General features: G+C 44.4%; 1 protein-coding gene across 2 annotated transcripts in view; it reads left to right on the top strand.

Moving 5' to 3' along the window:
* YARS1 (tyrosyl-tRNA synthetase 1) overlaps positions 1-15,294 on the top strand; it is a 115,516-nt gene that overhangs the window by 74,897 nt on the left and 25,325 nt on the right. For both annotated transcript variants that reach the window (XM_086955717.1, XM_086955718.1), the window contains one exon: positions 9,224-9,399. In XM_086955717.1, the coding sequence (XP_086811843.1) occupies positions 9,224-9,399 (176 nt within the window). The remainder of the gene's footprint in view (positions 1-9,223; positions 9,400-15,294) is intronic.

The raw sequence follows: 15,294 nt of genomic DNA, 5'->3' as shown, positions 1-15,294 counted from the left end.
GAGGCCCACAGTCAGAATTAAGGAGATAGACCTCCAGTCACACCAACACAACTATGCATCTCACCCTTTTCTTCTTAATCAGTGATCCCCAGATTTGGAACCTTAGTAACACACATTGGCAATGTCCCAAGTCCCTGACCCCGGAACAGAAAACCAACGGCACTACCGTCCAATTAACTCTGAAAATTGTATAGATTACAAAAAGGACACTTTTCTTTTTAGGTCTCGCGACCTATCAATGCGCGCAAGCGCATTGAGCGGAGCGAGAATTCAAGTGCTCAAAATCCTCGTCAAACCAAGGGCTTCTTGCTGCGGTTTTGGTTGAGTTCACGTGAATCACGTGACCAAACAAGCACGCGCATCAGCCTCCCTCCCTCCTAATTGCATTTTTTCCCGGCCGCACAGCACATCAAAGGGCTTCTCCCAGCGTGTGCTGTGCGGCTTCTCCTCCCCTAATTATTCATGGCTGGCCAGTGGCCGGCCGTTCTTTCAGTTTCCCGGCTTGCATTTCCACATTTGGCAGCTTCTTGCCCTTACCCGACGCTGTTTATTTATTTACGTTTAGTTTGTTTATTATGAAAAGGCACTGGAATGATGCAGCCCACCCCGAGGATTGAACCCTGTTTTCCTGCACCAAAGGCAGCAGCGTTATATGTTGAGCCACCTCCTCGCACCGTTTGTATCATGTGTTTTTTAATGGCTTTGCTCGCTTCCCATTGTTTTCTTGTTTTCCCCCTCCCTTTCTCATCACGTTGCTCGTCATTTCCTTGTTTTATTTTTTATTCTTCATTAACTTCGAGGATTGTTTGATAAGGGACTTACTTTCCGTGCCAGCCTCTGTACGGCTTCCAGTGATAGGCATGCCTGCTGGAGCTGGCTTTGCTCCCATGACGGTGCGTGGGGCTCTCTGCAGCGGCTGGCTGCTCTGCCCTTCGCAGCCTCCTTCCCATTCCGAGTTAAGACGCAGTAAACACATGTCACTTTCTCCCAAACACTTGGACACTGAGTAGCCCTGACTCTGGCTGGAGTAAACACTGCGTTAATTGACGGGACCCATGCTGTCTCCATCCCACGGGAGTTCCAGAAGCCCCAACTTCACGCTTCAGCCTCAGTCAGCAAACTATTTGAAAGTGGGTGGAAGCATTCATCTACTTCTCCCAGGGCTGCCAGGATGGACACAGTGAACGCACAGCGGCGGAAGGTGTGCCTTGCATTGCTGCTGCTTTTTGTTCTATCTATCAGTCCTTAGTAAGCCAACCTCTCCCCTCAAAATCCGCTGCGGTCTGTGCTTCTCAGTACATCCCTAACCTGTTGCCATCTCCGACCAGCCCCCTTCAGAGCCTTTGTCTTCTCTCAAATCTCAAACCTGCTAGTCAGGTTGTCTCCCTCTACCCCGCCTCTCTTACCTCGGATGCCCCATGCCTTTCGTGACCCTGTCTCTCTCCTATAGGCACTTCCTGCCAGCTTTCCCTACTCGGCCGGTCCTCTTCTGCCTGTCTCTCTCCTGCTGCCCACAACTCAGTATGTCCATTTCGCCTCACCCTCTCTCTTGATGATCTCCATCTTGACCACTCTCTCTTCTAAGGCCTCTGTTGAGGGCGTCTTATGTTCCACTTCCTGTTCCTTCATTGATCAGTCTCCTTCTGTTCTCCCACCCGTGTCTCGTGTCCCTTTTCGAACTCTTTCCATCCACTACGTCTTTCTCTTTTCTCAGTCTCTTTCCCTGCTCACTCTTTTCGGTATTTGCTTCCCCTCTTCTCTTTTGTGTCCCTCGCGCTTTCTTTTATTCGGCTACCTGCGCCAATCTCTCCTCTGAACCTTTATTTGTGGCTTTCTTTTGCCATGGAAGCCTGATGCGGCCACCGTACAAAAGAGGCAGGGAGTGTCAAAGCTTACAGCCCGGGCCCTCTTACTACACCGGTCCATGGTCCGCTGAGGATTCCATTCCCTGCCCGCACAACCTGCTTAGGATAATACCCGTCTATCCACAAAAGGGCAGGGATTTGTGGTGTGTTTAAATCTATCATGTATTTTCCTCCCTCACAACCACAAGCACACTCATAAATGGTTTAAAGTAGGTGTCTTAATTCTGTATAATAGAATGAGGCCCTGTCTGTGTGTGGTGTGAATCGTGTAGTGTTTGTAGCTTCATAAGCTCACAGGCTTTCTCTCCTTTTGTCATACCCCACAGCCATCTGTTGCTTTGCGATCGACCTCAGGCCGGCATTTCTCCTCCCCTAATTATTCACTGCATGGCCGGCCGGCACATCAAAGGCTGCTGCTCCCCATGCGTCTCGTCACCCTTCCTCCCTTGTTGTTCTTTGCCTGCTGGTTTATTTTGTAGACCGTACTTTTGAATAAGTACTATGCAAGCAGCTTGAAACACCACGCACCATTATGTGATCTGCTGTGGGTTTGGTATGTACAGGTGAAGGGCGCTCAAACGGTGCGGGTAGAGTATGGTGATGGATGATGATAGGATAGGACGGTGCAGACAGTATAGAGGAAAACCCTATAACCTCTAACTAATGTTCAAGCAAGTGGTGCTAGAACACTATAGAACGTACAAACAGTAACTGTGCACACGTCAGATAAACAATTTTGTATACATGTGTTGTAGGACAAACGGAAATGAAGCTGTTGATTTGTTGAAAGCTTTATGTAATCCTCCTTAGAGGGTATACAGACGCCTGCCGACACGTGTTTCATCAAGCAGGACGAAGCCTGTGATTCATCAGGGCTGAAAATGGTGTGGTGGGGTGAAGAGCTAGTACGGTAGAGTGTTCGTAAGAACTGGGATTGGTCCGCGTTCTGGGCGTATCAGGAAGTAATCTAAATCAGGAACAGTCGGGTACAACTGTAATCGGAAATCTTTAGAACAGGGAAGCAGTGTCGCTCCTGCGGGATATGGCTGCTAACTTCATTTCCGTTTGTCCTACAACACATGTATACAAAATTGTTTATCTGACGTGTGCACAGTTACTGTTTACACCACGCACCATTCCCTCTTAGTTCCCGAGTTTGCACGGCAACACTTTGACTTAAAATGTAACTCCACTGAGCCGCTTTCAATACTAATGTAAAGGAGTAGCAGAGGTGAACTCCACTAAAACAATTCATGGCAGTGTGCCTTTATTTATTTATTAAAGGTGCAGCTTTCACTTTGAGCTTGCATTTCTTTGTTCAGAATCAGCGCCACTTTCATGCCCCCTGATTAGTTAATTAAATACTATTATTTTTTCCTTCATTACAGAAAATTAAAATAAACACCTGGCTATAGTATGAATGCAGCTCATTACAAGGAGAGCCCGGGTGCTTAATTTTGTGACACAGAGTTTATCATGATTATATTGTACACTACTCCGGTGTGGTGGGACTTGCTGACTCACTCCATTGTGGTTATGAAGATGAGCATCCAGATGCCCTGTGCAGAGGAACAGCTGCCTGTTGGTTTTCACTACACCCTGGTACCGGCTAACTCTCTCTCTATACCCTCCCAACTCCTTTTTTTCCCCCTTCATCGCTATTGTATCCCTTCAACTCCGATCTTAGCACATACACATTCCAAAAGATCAGGCCCTCCCTCCCACTCGCTGGCTCCCCCTGTAAGGCATGGCTGGTTATCAGCAGCTCTGGTGCATCTCCAGGTACCCGAAATCGAAATGTATAATCCTATTCATGGCAGACTCTGTACTAGAATCAGCTGCCTAACCAGTGATGTGGTGTTATGTCTTCTAACATTGCGACGCATTCGCCTCATCTCCCGCGTTCATTCTTTCCAAGGAGAGCCAGTCACTTTCTTTCTCTGGTTTCCGCTCGATTTTCTTCTACATACGGGATGCTCCATTTCCTTCTCCATCATGGGTGTAGGATGACCATTGCCAGGCACTATTATTAATTGATATGTACAATGCTGCAGGGGAGATTGTTCTATGACCTTCATACCCCCTCACCCTTACCCTCACACACCCTCACATATACTCACTCACCCTCTCCCCCCTCACCCCCCCACTCACCCACCCCACTCACCCTCACACACCCCACTCTCACACACCCTCACCCTTACCCTCACACCCCCCCCCACCCTCACTCACCCTCTCACCCTCTCACACCCCCACTCACCCTCACACAAAATCTCACCCCCTCAGCACCACCACATTATCACTCAGCACCACCACATTATCACTCAGCACCACCACAGCAGCACCACTCAGCAGCACCACTCAGCAGCACCACAGCACCTCTCAGCACTACCACAGCACCACTCAGCTCCACCACAGCAGCACTCAGCACCACTACAGCACCACCACAGCATCACTCAGCAGCACCACCACAGCATCACTCAGCAGCGCCACCACAGCATCACTCAGCAGCGCCACTCAGCACCACCCCATTATCACTCATCAATCATTATCACTCAGAAGCACCACAGTACCACCTCAGCATCACTCAGCACCATCCCAGTATCACTCAGCATCACCACAGCACCACTCAGCACCACCACAGCACCCCTCAGCGCCACCCCAGCTTCAATCTGCGCAACTATTCAACAACAACTGGTTTAAATATGTTCTCTCAATGTTTCAAGCTTTATTACAAATGTCACAAAAAGATGTTAATATTTCACTTCTGTTCTTGGATTTTCGTCACAATAAAATACACTGAACATAATCTTCACAAAAGTTATTTACAAAAGTTTCAGCTATTGCCATTATAAATTAAAATCACTTTTATTTAAGTATCAATTATTTAAAACAATTAAAAGCCATTGTAATTTGTAATATCAATACATCTAAGTCACGAAAATACAAACATGTTGCATTACAAATACAATAGGTGTCACATTTGCGAAATTTAAAACTATTGGCATTGTAAATGACAAAGCTATTAATTTAGCTATTTTCAAAACCAACCCATAAATAAAAAAAATTGTCATTTACAAGACCAATAGCTCAAACTTTTCTAATGCGAGACCTATTGGCAACACCAGTGCTTGTTTTTATTAGACTGCTGCAGTGGAATCCAGGAGACCGGACACTGAATGGTTTTCAACTTTAAAGTATCTCAAAGTTCTGCCCTTCAGTAGTACCATATCTCAATCCCTATAAAGAAGACGTAAGGTCAAAGACTTGTTTCTTCAGAGCGTTTGTGGTGGAGCAGCTTTCACCTAGCGCCTTCTCTGTCTGATTTACTTGTCCGGCAACTTTTGTTGATTGTCCCATGTATGCCACCATTGTGTCAATCTTTGCTTCTAGGACCTCATTCGAGACAGACAGTGATTCCATGGTCTTGTCTAATTTATCTGGTGGAGCGGATTTTTGTTCTCTTTCTATAGATCTTGTGTGCAGAAACACCCATGGCTTGTTGCCTCATGATTACTGCCTGCTTCTTATTTACTTTTACTCTGCCCATATTTGATTATTGTCCATTTGAACACTTTCAGGTCCGTGTGGGGTTGCTCACAATATGATCAAGTGAGTCAATGGCGTTACTTTGTTCCACTGTAATTCCTAGGTCACCTATTTTTTGGCCCAATAGCCACCGTTCCGTCACTGTTTCTGTGGCAATGTGGTTGCTGGTTTTTGTCTTTCTTTGCGGTAAACACACCATTATATTAGCGTAGGACATGCAGGCGATTCTGAAAGCTTTGATGTGCTATGTTCTTTTGCAGCCTGTTGGCAAAGACCGCTTTGATGCTTTGTCTATTCAAGTCAGTATATTGTTTACATGGACATTAAGCAAATAAGGAGGTATCAATCATTTCTGATGCTTGTGGTACTTCCAGACAATAGGAGGCTCTAATTGTCCCTTATTGGTCTTGGTTGTTGGGCATATTCTCCAGCCCCTCCCGATAAAGCAACCTATGTGCCTTTTCTTATTCCCAGACCTAATTTTAGGCTCTTTTATAAACCGGCTTGCCCGCCGAAATCCAAAGATTTGTTTTCTGCTTTTGTCGGCATCGTATGCTTCGGCCCCCACTTCCCATTGTTGTGCCTAGTGTTTATGCATGCCCCCCCCCCACCCCCGCCCCTTGTGTGTGTACTCTCACCTCGAATTTGGGTCTCTAATGGGTTGGTGTGCTCCTCGTGCAGGTTTCTCAAGGCTGTTGCACTCAGGATACCAGTGTGAGGGCCTTCTCCAGTGTTTCCTGAATGTCTCACTTTCAATTCACTACCCGGTTGGCTTTCCCACTATGTTAGAGGCTGTGGTGCTACTTGTGCCTGTAGGTATCAGCCTTTGAGTTCTCCTGGTGTACCTTAAATGTTTACACTACCTTTGGGATACCCCGAAAGCCTGCAGCAGGTGCCTTTTTTGTGTCCTGGTTGTATTCTGCTTTATATAATCTTCAGTGATCTTTTTCAGGCAGGCACCAAATCATTTCCGGTAGCTGTGGTGCTACAGTGGTGTCTCTGCTTCGGTCCAGCTCTCTGTGATGGGCAGCATGGCAGCTGGCCATGATCCCAGGAGAATACATCTTGCCACATGAACTGTTGACCATGCCCAAAATACCCCCACCCCTCCTGCCAAATGGCGTATATAGAGTTGAATTATAATATTCAGTGAGAATGAAGATAAAAGTGATGCAGCAGTCTCCTTTTTGCCATCCCAGACGCTGCAGGTAGAGTACTGATAATCGTTGGATTATGATTTTAAGGATTTTTTTAATGAAGTATTGCTAATCCCCCATCTGTTTCGTCTGTAGTATCTAGTCTGATAAAATGATACTCGGTATGGTTAATATGTCCAGCATAGGGTGAGAGATTAAATTGACCAAGTTTTGGTCAGAAAGATTTGCTCCAGGCTGTTAAAGCTGATTTAGTATGGCATCTCCATGTATATTTTCTTGGTAATCTGAAGTTGTACAGGAGGCATTTAAAGAAGAAGTGTATAGTGTTACTGGGGGGAGTCTGTATTGTTTTAACTTCAGTCAAGTTGTCTAGAAGAAATACCGTACCTATATTCCCTCTACTGCAGAGATTAGTTCAATGTTTGTCCATTCATCAGTGTGAGTTATATCGGTTAAGTATACTGTCAATGTCCTTTTTGGACACATGGTCACAGGTCTCCTCAGTTAGGGCTGTCTGTTTTTGTGTAGCGTTATAAGCTTTTGGCATTTGGACGCAGCTTCCAGGTAGGAGTACTCAATTGAGCCACTTATTACATGAGGTAACTGCCCTCTGCTGCAGGTCGCCAGAGTACATCTGCACTGGTGGTATCAACGCTACGAGAGGAAGTGTATCTTTAGAATCACATAACAGTCCTTTAGATAAAGTAAATCATAGAATAAGTAATATGGTATGTTACACACCCTTTCCCGTGTGCAAAGGGCATATGACTTGAGGCTTGGCATTGGGGTCTTGTGATGTTCTCCGCTGTTTTGAGCCTTTGCGTCGAGTGCATACATTGGACTTCAGCAGTAATGGAATTATGAAATGGAAAATATGTGGCATTCAGGTTTCCACATATTTTGTCCATAATGTTATTTACAGTTCCTTAGTGCCTCAGTATGCCAGTATAGAAGTGAGAGACTGGAGGAAGAAATGTGCATTCTTGGGTCTAGGTGTCAAGTAAGACTCCTAAGCCTCCTGGGTACATCTATGGCAGTAATGGTTGACTGACCAGGCCAAGATCTACAAAAGATAGTTTAAGTAACATGCAGTAAATCAGCAGTGTCCAGTCACTTACTTATCCTATTAGCACTTCCCAATTTGCAGCAGTTGTTTAGAAGGAGGGACCATTGAAGCAAACTCCATAGGCATTTTCTTCTGAATTTCTGTAGTAGTATGTTTGGTCTCTTTGTGTGTTGTGGGTTGTCCCAGGGATCGTACCCTGAAAAGGGAGTCAGATAGACTTTTGACCTTCTATTGAACCCATGTGCTTGAAAGGTGTGAGAATGTGGTGTAGGTGGGTTACGGGTTTCCTCCAAGAGTAGGCATGCATTTGATGCTACTGGAAATCTCGGGGAGTGGGGTGTACTTTTGTAGGGACTTTTCATTGAATCTGCAGTCCGTGAATCATGGAGTTGAGCTTGTTCAGAGGTCACCTACTGTCCTTTGCTTTATGTGCGCCCCCTACACATCTCCAAACCCAGTATGGGAGTTGGTTTGTTAAGAGTTTCCCAAACATACCTTTTCTGAAGGGGAGGGGCGAGATGTTGCTAAACTATCCTCCCTAACCATATCCTTCATTGTGTGAGTTGTTACTTAAGATTGATCAGCACACACAATTTATCAATTGTAAATATATGATATATATTAATTTCACAGGATGTATAAACTTCATTCACATGCGTTTCTTTTTTTCAGAGTAATTTCTTTATTCAAATCTTCATAAAAATGACTTTCACAATGTAGCCAACACGTTTCGTCTCCTTACGAGAGACTTCTTCAGGGCTTAATGTGTTAGCTAACGCCTAACAACCACAGATGCCTTGTTCATACGTTTCCAACCAATCCATATTCAATTAAAAGGTCATATCATCATTCCATGACTTGTGTATTTTTCGGCAAACACTGTATGCTTGTCACTTATTTTTTTTTAATCTCATACGGTTGTGTCATAATTCCTCTTGTATGAATGGAAAGTGGTTTCTCAGAGCATGTGTTCTCAAGCATTATAGTTCTGTACTTAGTTGATAGTGGAACGTGACAGATTAAAAACAAACAGTTGTCTTTGTAAGTTATTTTTGTACAGCAGTCATCTATCATCCAGCTGCGTTGGGAGTCAGTCTTTATGTTTGTGTTGTGCGTGAAGGCTGTTCCCAGCTTCCTGGGCTCCCAAGACTCTGAGTTAGTATGTTTAGCTTTGTGGGTATTCCTGTCATGAATGATTTCACGATTGTGCCCCTCCTGCTAGTGAGCTTGAGGGGGATACCAAATTTCAGGGAACGTTATGTCCATGTGTACATTTATTGTGTGGTCTCTGAGTGTTGGGTGAGAAATCCAGTGTTGGGAAATGTGAGAAGTATGGAAGGGCTGTTTTTTATATGGGCAGTCCTGTGTTGTATGGATTTGTCCTAGGTGTGTTTGGAGTGAAGCAAGGGCAGAGCTGTCTTTGAGGTGCAAGGTATGGCGGAATGAGTCTGGCTCATGTTTGAGGACAGATTCTACAGTGTCTGAAGTGAACAGAGATGACCCTGAAATGTGAAAGGAAAGGTGAGACATGGAGGTGCAGAAATGTCTAGGAATTCGAAGTAATGTCCTCCTTTGTCTGCTCTTCTCAGGTAACTATCCTGTTTGCAGATCTTCACGCCTACCTCGACAACATGAAGGCACCTTGGGAACTCCTTGAGCTTCGTACCCGCTACTATGAGAATCTTATCAAGGCTATGCTCGAGACCATTCAAGTGCCACTGGAGAAACTGCGCTTCATTCAAGGAACAGACTACCAACTCAGCAGGTGAAGGCTAGCTCCCCTTCACACAAGTGATGCTGGTGATAATGTGTTTCATTGGGGAGACAGACTACTGGTTCAACAAATTAAGCCAATCTTCTCTCACAGAGAAACGTATTACACAAATCACAAGGAAATGGACAGAGTGTAGATTTATAGGACAACTTTGCTCGCTGTGGTTGCACATGTAGTCTTAGCCTTTTTTCATATTTCAGGGATGGCTGCCAGTTGGACTACACAAGGTCATGTGCCCTCTCATGTTAAGATGTTAGAAGCCTGACATGGGGTGGCTCCACCCTGTCTGTGACTTTCTTATCATAAATGTTCAAATGGTATTAAAAATGTTGCCTTGTGGGTCTTTCTGTTCAAGACTGTTCCTGTTCAAAGAAGGGGAACCAATATTAATGGGTTGTTTAAGTGGGGATGATGAGGTGGAAGGTGAGAGGCATAAAATGGAAAGTAAAAGGATGTTAAAATAAGCAAACATCCACTTTTCTTCCTATTAAAAAAAAAAAAATTATTGTTCAGTTCAAAGCGTATGCAACAAATAAAAATCATACATAAATCATTCAATAGTCACTGTGCTATAAGAAAACTAAGGAAAAAACAATTTAGTACAGAATAGACTGGTTAAACAATAATCAAAACATGAAAAAATGATGACTTGGCCAAAAACAAGGAAATTAATCAGGACACACTCTCTCCATATGTTGTATCATAGGATGCCAAATCTGAATCCCTAATTGCTTTTTCTTCAATGACTTAATACGATAAAGATTAAATTCTATATGAAATACATTATAAAACTTCGCTCGCCACATTTCATACGAAGGTGCCTCAGGTTTCAGCCACATTGAAGCAATACATAAACGGGCTACTGACATGGCCATAAAAAGGAAAAATCTATATGGATAATACTTCTGGCAGAAATTTCCATCGTTACATAGCCCAAGTAACAACATCTCTCTAGATAGCGTAACCTTAACATTTATTGTAAAAGACAAAAATTGTTCAATAGATTAAAAAAAAGGGCGCTAGCACACACAATCGTAAAATATATGTACTATGTCAGCAGCCGCAGTTTGGCACCTATAGCATTGCCCATCATGAGTATCGCCCCATTTAATCTTTTGAGCCGGTGTGTAGTACAAATTAAACAAAGTTTTATAATGTTGATCCCGTAAGTTGGCAGTCAAGGTAACTTTACTAGCCATATCGATAGATTCTTGAATTCCATGTCTAGTGCTCCATTTCACATCCTGAGCACCAATATCATCTCGTTGTGTAGCAAGCATAATATCGTAAAATGTCCCAATCTTGGCTCGTTTTATCATAGTTTCTGGTAAATCATTAACAACAATAGAAATTGTACTGTGATGCTTAAAAATAAAATCCTGTAACTGCAAATGTTAGAAGTCATTCTGTGAAATTGCATATTTGCCCCTTAACTCTGTGAATGAGACCATAGCACTGGCATTAAAAACATCCCCTACACGACAAATCCCTTTATCCCGCCATGTCCTCATCTTAGCACCCCAGAATATTAAAGGGAGTAATTCTATAGAATCGCAGGGGGGAGAGTAATTAATTCTATTAAGGGAAATAATCTTACTTACCCATCTCCACTCTTTAAATGCAGCAGATACAATTTTAAATCTGTTTTTTTTATAATAGCTCTGCTCAAGAAATCTAAGCAAAAACCACAGTTGATGGACAGAATGCAGAACAATTTCATACATTCACCCCAGTACAGAGATCTGGGCCTAAATCCATCGTTTTTTTGCACTCCACCCCAGTTCAGACATGGCCATATGCAAATCAGTCTGACCCTGTGCCTCATGGGAACAGTCCAGCCCGAACTGCCAAGCCATGCCTTCCCTGTACCGGAAACAAGCTTCCGAGGACCGGTTTCTGGCATTTCAGCCGTCTTCAGCCCGGCTTGCTTGAATCCAGTGGTGTGGAGAGCATGGGACTCACGTCTGAGCATACCCATCCCACTCGGGGTGAGAAAATGCAAAAACTACAGTTTGGTAGGGTATGCTCAGACGTGAGTCCCTTGCTCACTTTGCCACTGGATTCAAGCAAGCCCGGCTGAAGACGACTGGAATGCCAGAAACCGGTCCTGGGAAGCTTGATTCCGGTCCAGGGAAGACATGGCTTGGCAGTTCGAGCTGGACTGTTCCCATGAGGCACAGGGTCAGACTGATTTGCATATGGCCATGTCTGAACTGGGGTGGCGGAGTGAGCTAAAGAACGGTGATGTATTAAACCCAGCTCAGTTGACTGGGGGTGATTGTTTGTATTGCCAACGCTCCGTCCATCACCCCCTTTGGTTTTTCTTTGTTCGCCCTAAGTTGGCAGGGTATGCTCAGAAGTGAGTCCCTTGCTCACTTTGCCACTGGATTCAAGCAAGCCCGGCTGAAGACTGCTGAAATGCCAGAAACCGGTCCTGGAAAGCTTGATTCGGTCCAGGGAAGACATGGCTTGGCAGTTCTGGCTGCACAGTTCCCATGAGGCACAGGGTCAGACTGATTTGCATATGGCCATGTCTGAACTGGGGTGGCGGAGTAAGCTAAAGTACGGTGATGGATTAAACCCAGATCAGTTGACTGGGGGTGAGTGTTTGTATTGTCAACACTCCGTCCATCACCCCCTTTGGTTTTTCTTTGTTCGCCCTAAGTTGGTAGGGCATGCTCAGACGTGAGTCCCTTGCTCACTTTGCCACTGGATTCAAGCAAGCCTGGCTGAAGACGGCTGGAATGCCAGAAACCGGTCCTGGGAAGCTTGATTCCTGTCCAGGGAAGACATGGCTTGGCATTTCGGGCTGGACTGTTCCCATGAGGCACAGGGTCAGACTGATTTGCATATGGCCATGTCTGAACTGGGGTGGCGGAGTGAGCTAAAGAACGGTGATGGATTTAACCCAGATCAGATGACTGGGGGTGAGTGTTTGTATTGTCAACGCTCCGTCCATCACCCCCTTTGGTTTTTCTAAGAAATCTAAGCAGCACTTGTCGAGATTGGTCCCCCAATAACATCAAATAAATATTAGGGGCTTCAAACAGCCTTGTATCTCCCCAGTCACCAAGATTTCCATATTTTGGAGAAGACAAGCTAAGTAGTAAAAAACAATATTCGACTCCCCCCCCCCCCCCCCCCTCCTCTAGAGAGTGGTAGCGTCCTATATTTTGAAGCCCTCTGAGCCTTCTTCCAGCCCCAAATAAACCTGTCAGTGATGGATTGAAGCTGCATTAATTGTATGCGTGACCACTCCAATGGTACCGTCCGAAAATAATAAAGCACTCTAGGAAATATGCACGTCTTTAAGACATTCCGTAGCCCAACCAGCGATAGATGTAAACATTCCACTTTTTCTAACTGCCTTTTGACAGACCCTAATATAGCCGCCCAATTAACTGCTACTATCTCTTGGAGCAACATCCTGATCTTAATCCCCAGATATCGAGACTCGTGTGTCTCTCGCGGCTCGTCCGGTCATAGCCCAGCAGTGCAAACAACCTGGGTTTTGGAGATATTTAATTTATACCCTGGAGACTTCCCAAACTCTTGAGTCGCATGCTTAATTTCACATAATGCTTGTTTCGGATCAGATGTGACTACCGCTATGTCATCAGCATAGGCTAAAACTCGTACATGGTGGTTCCCCACAACCATTGATTGTATACCCTGCGTAGTTTCAAGAGTTCGCAACAGTGGTTCAATATAGATCGCAAATAGTAGCGGTGAGCATGGGCATCCTTGCCTTGTACCCCGTGTAATATATACAAAAGCCGATTCTTGCCCCATCGCACAAATCTTAGCCCTAGGTCGCTTGTACATGATCTGTAGAGCAAGCAAAAAATGGGTCCCAAACCCCATTTTATGCATTACCGACCAAAGGAATACCCATGCCACGCGATCAAATGCTCTTTCAGCGTCAAAAAATATTAATCCAATGTTTTTATGGAGAGCCGAAGCATAGTCTAACACAGCTATAACCCTATGCAGGTGATTAACAGTGCTTCTACCCGGAAGAAACCCATGTTGGTGGTGGGATACCAAAGAGGGAACAATTTGTACTAATCGGGTTGCTAGAATTTTAGAATATACCTCGGCGTCTGCATTTATTAATGATATAGGTCTGTAAGACCCAGGGAGTTCAGGGGGCTTATCTTTTTTCCTGAACACAACAATATTTTCACTGTCCCAAGATGGAGGGGGATTGCCCGTCTGGGCAGCAATTAAAAGTAGCCAACATATAATCATTTATAACCGGAAAGAGGATACGATAAACCTCCAGGGGTAGTTTGTCGGGACCATCCGCTTTCCCAAGTGCCAAGTCCTCAAGTGCAGTCTGTAATTCTAACATAGAGATTGGTGCCTCTAGTTCTTCTCTTACAGTATCCTGCACCTCTGGTAAGTTGAATCTTGACAGATATTGCTCAATCTGGTCTCGGGATACAAAATCCTGGGTATATAATTCTCTATAATATTGTTTGAATATCTCCATTATACCCTCCATAGTTTCAACTAAACAGCCCTGGTCATTCACCCACCCCTCTATTCGTTGAGACACTTGTCGGCCTCGGAGTCTTTGGACTAGGCATCTGCCAGTTGCTTAGCCGTACTCCTATCTCTGTCTTATTAATTTTATACTGAATTGCTATTTCCTGACTCCAAACCCCAATAATCTTCGCCTTACAACAAGCCACCTTAGTCTGGGCGGTTTGACTAGCCCTATGTGCACTTATTGCCGAAATAAGTTCATGTTCGGCCTCTTTCAAACCTAAAAGCAAATTCTCCATTAATACTTTCCGTTTCCGCTGTTGAGCCCAGCCACAGCTACAAGTTTCACCCCTTATCCCAGCCTTAAAAAGCAAATTCTCCATTAATACTTTCCGTTTCCGCTGTTGAGCCCAGCCACAGCTACAAGTTTCACCCCTTATCCCAGCCTTAAAAAAGTCCCAGACCATTGCTTGAGGAGCTGTTCCTCTATTATGCTCAAGAAACTGTTTAGTCCATAATTGAATATAGGATATATATATTCCTCATCGGTTGTCAGCTTTTTACAGAAAGTTGTGTCCGCGTAATATTAAAGGGGGGGAGATCCATAACTACGTGACCATGGTCCGACGTAATCCGCTGTGTTACCTGCATTTTTGCCCCAATAGTTAAAAATGTAGGTATAAAAATGTAGTCTAGCCGAACAAACTTATTATGTGGAAAGGAAAAAAAAAGTATATCCAGGATCGCCTGGATTCACCAATGGCCATCCATCAACCAAACCATGCTGGGCCAATAATTGACGTAGCGCATTGAACACTTTTTGTTTGCGGCCTCTATAGCCAGTGAATTGGGGATCCCAAGTATAGGATTCCCCATGTATATTAAAATCTCCTAATAGTAACAAGGGGGTACCCCACGAGGCAAGCTCAACATTCAGTAATTCCAAAGTCTCTACTTCGTTTAAATTGGAGCCATACACAGTACAAACTGTAGTTTTAGTGCCCCCGATTATACACTCTACAATTTCCCACCGCCCGAAATTATCCACCTTGGCTTTACCTGCCGCAATTATCGCTTGGCGCCCCAGAATTGCCACCCCCGATTTATTATAGCTTGTCTGGATGCCGCTGATAGTGTAAATCCCAATTCAGTCAATATTTTACGATTTCCCCAAGTCAAGTGAGTTTCCTGGAGACAAATGTCAGGTGTTAATTAGTCGTATCTCCTCCAAAACACGTTTCCACTTAAGCACATTGTTCAGCCCACATACATTAAATGAACATATACGCAATTTATTGGTAGCCATTACCACCAACAGTTCGCAGGTCATCACTATACACAAAAAGAAATGAAGTTATTATTGAATCCTTACAGCAGACGCTATGAACTGACATT

Source organism: Lissotriton vulgaris, chromosome 2_1 (genome assembly GCF_964263255.1).
Source record: "Lissotriton vulgaris chromosome 2_1, aLisVul1.2, whole genome shotgun sequence".
Classification (NCBI taxonomy): Eukaryota; Metazoa; Chordata; class Amphibia; order Caudata; family Salamandridae; genus Lissotriton; species Lissotriton vulgaris.
Note: the sequence above shows the minus strand (reverse complement) of the source record. Positions and strands in the feature narration are given on the sequence as shown.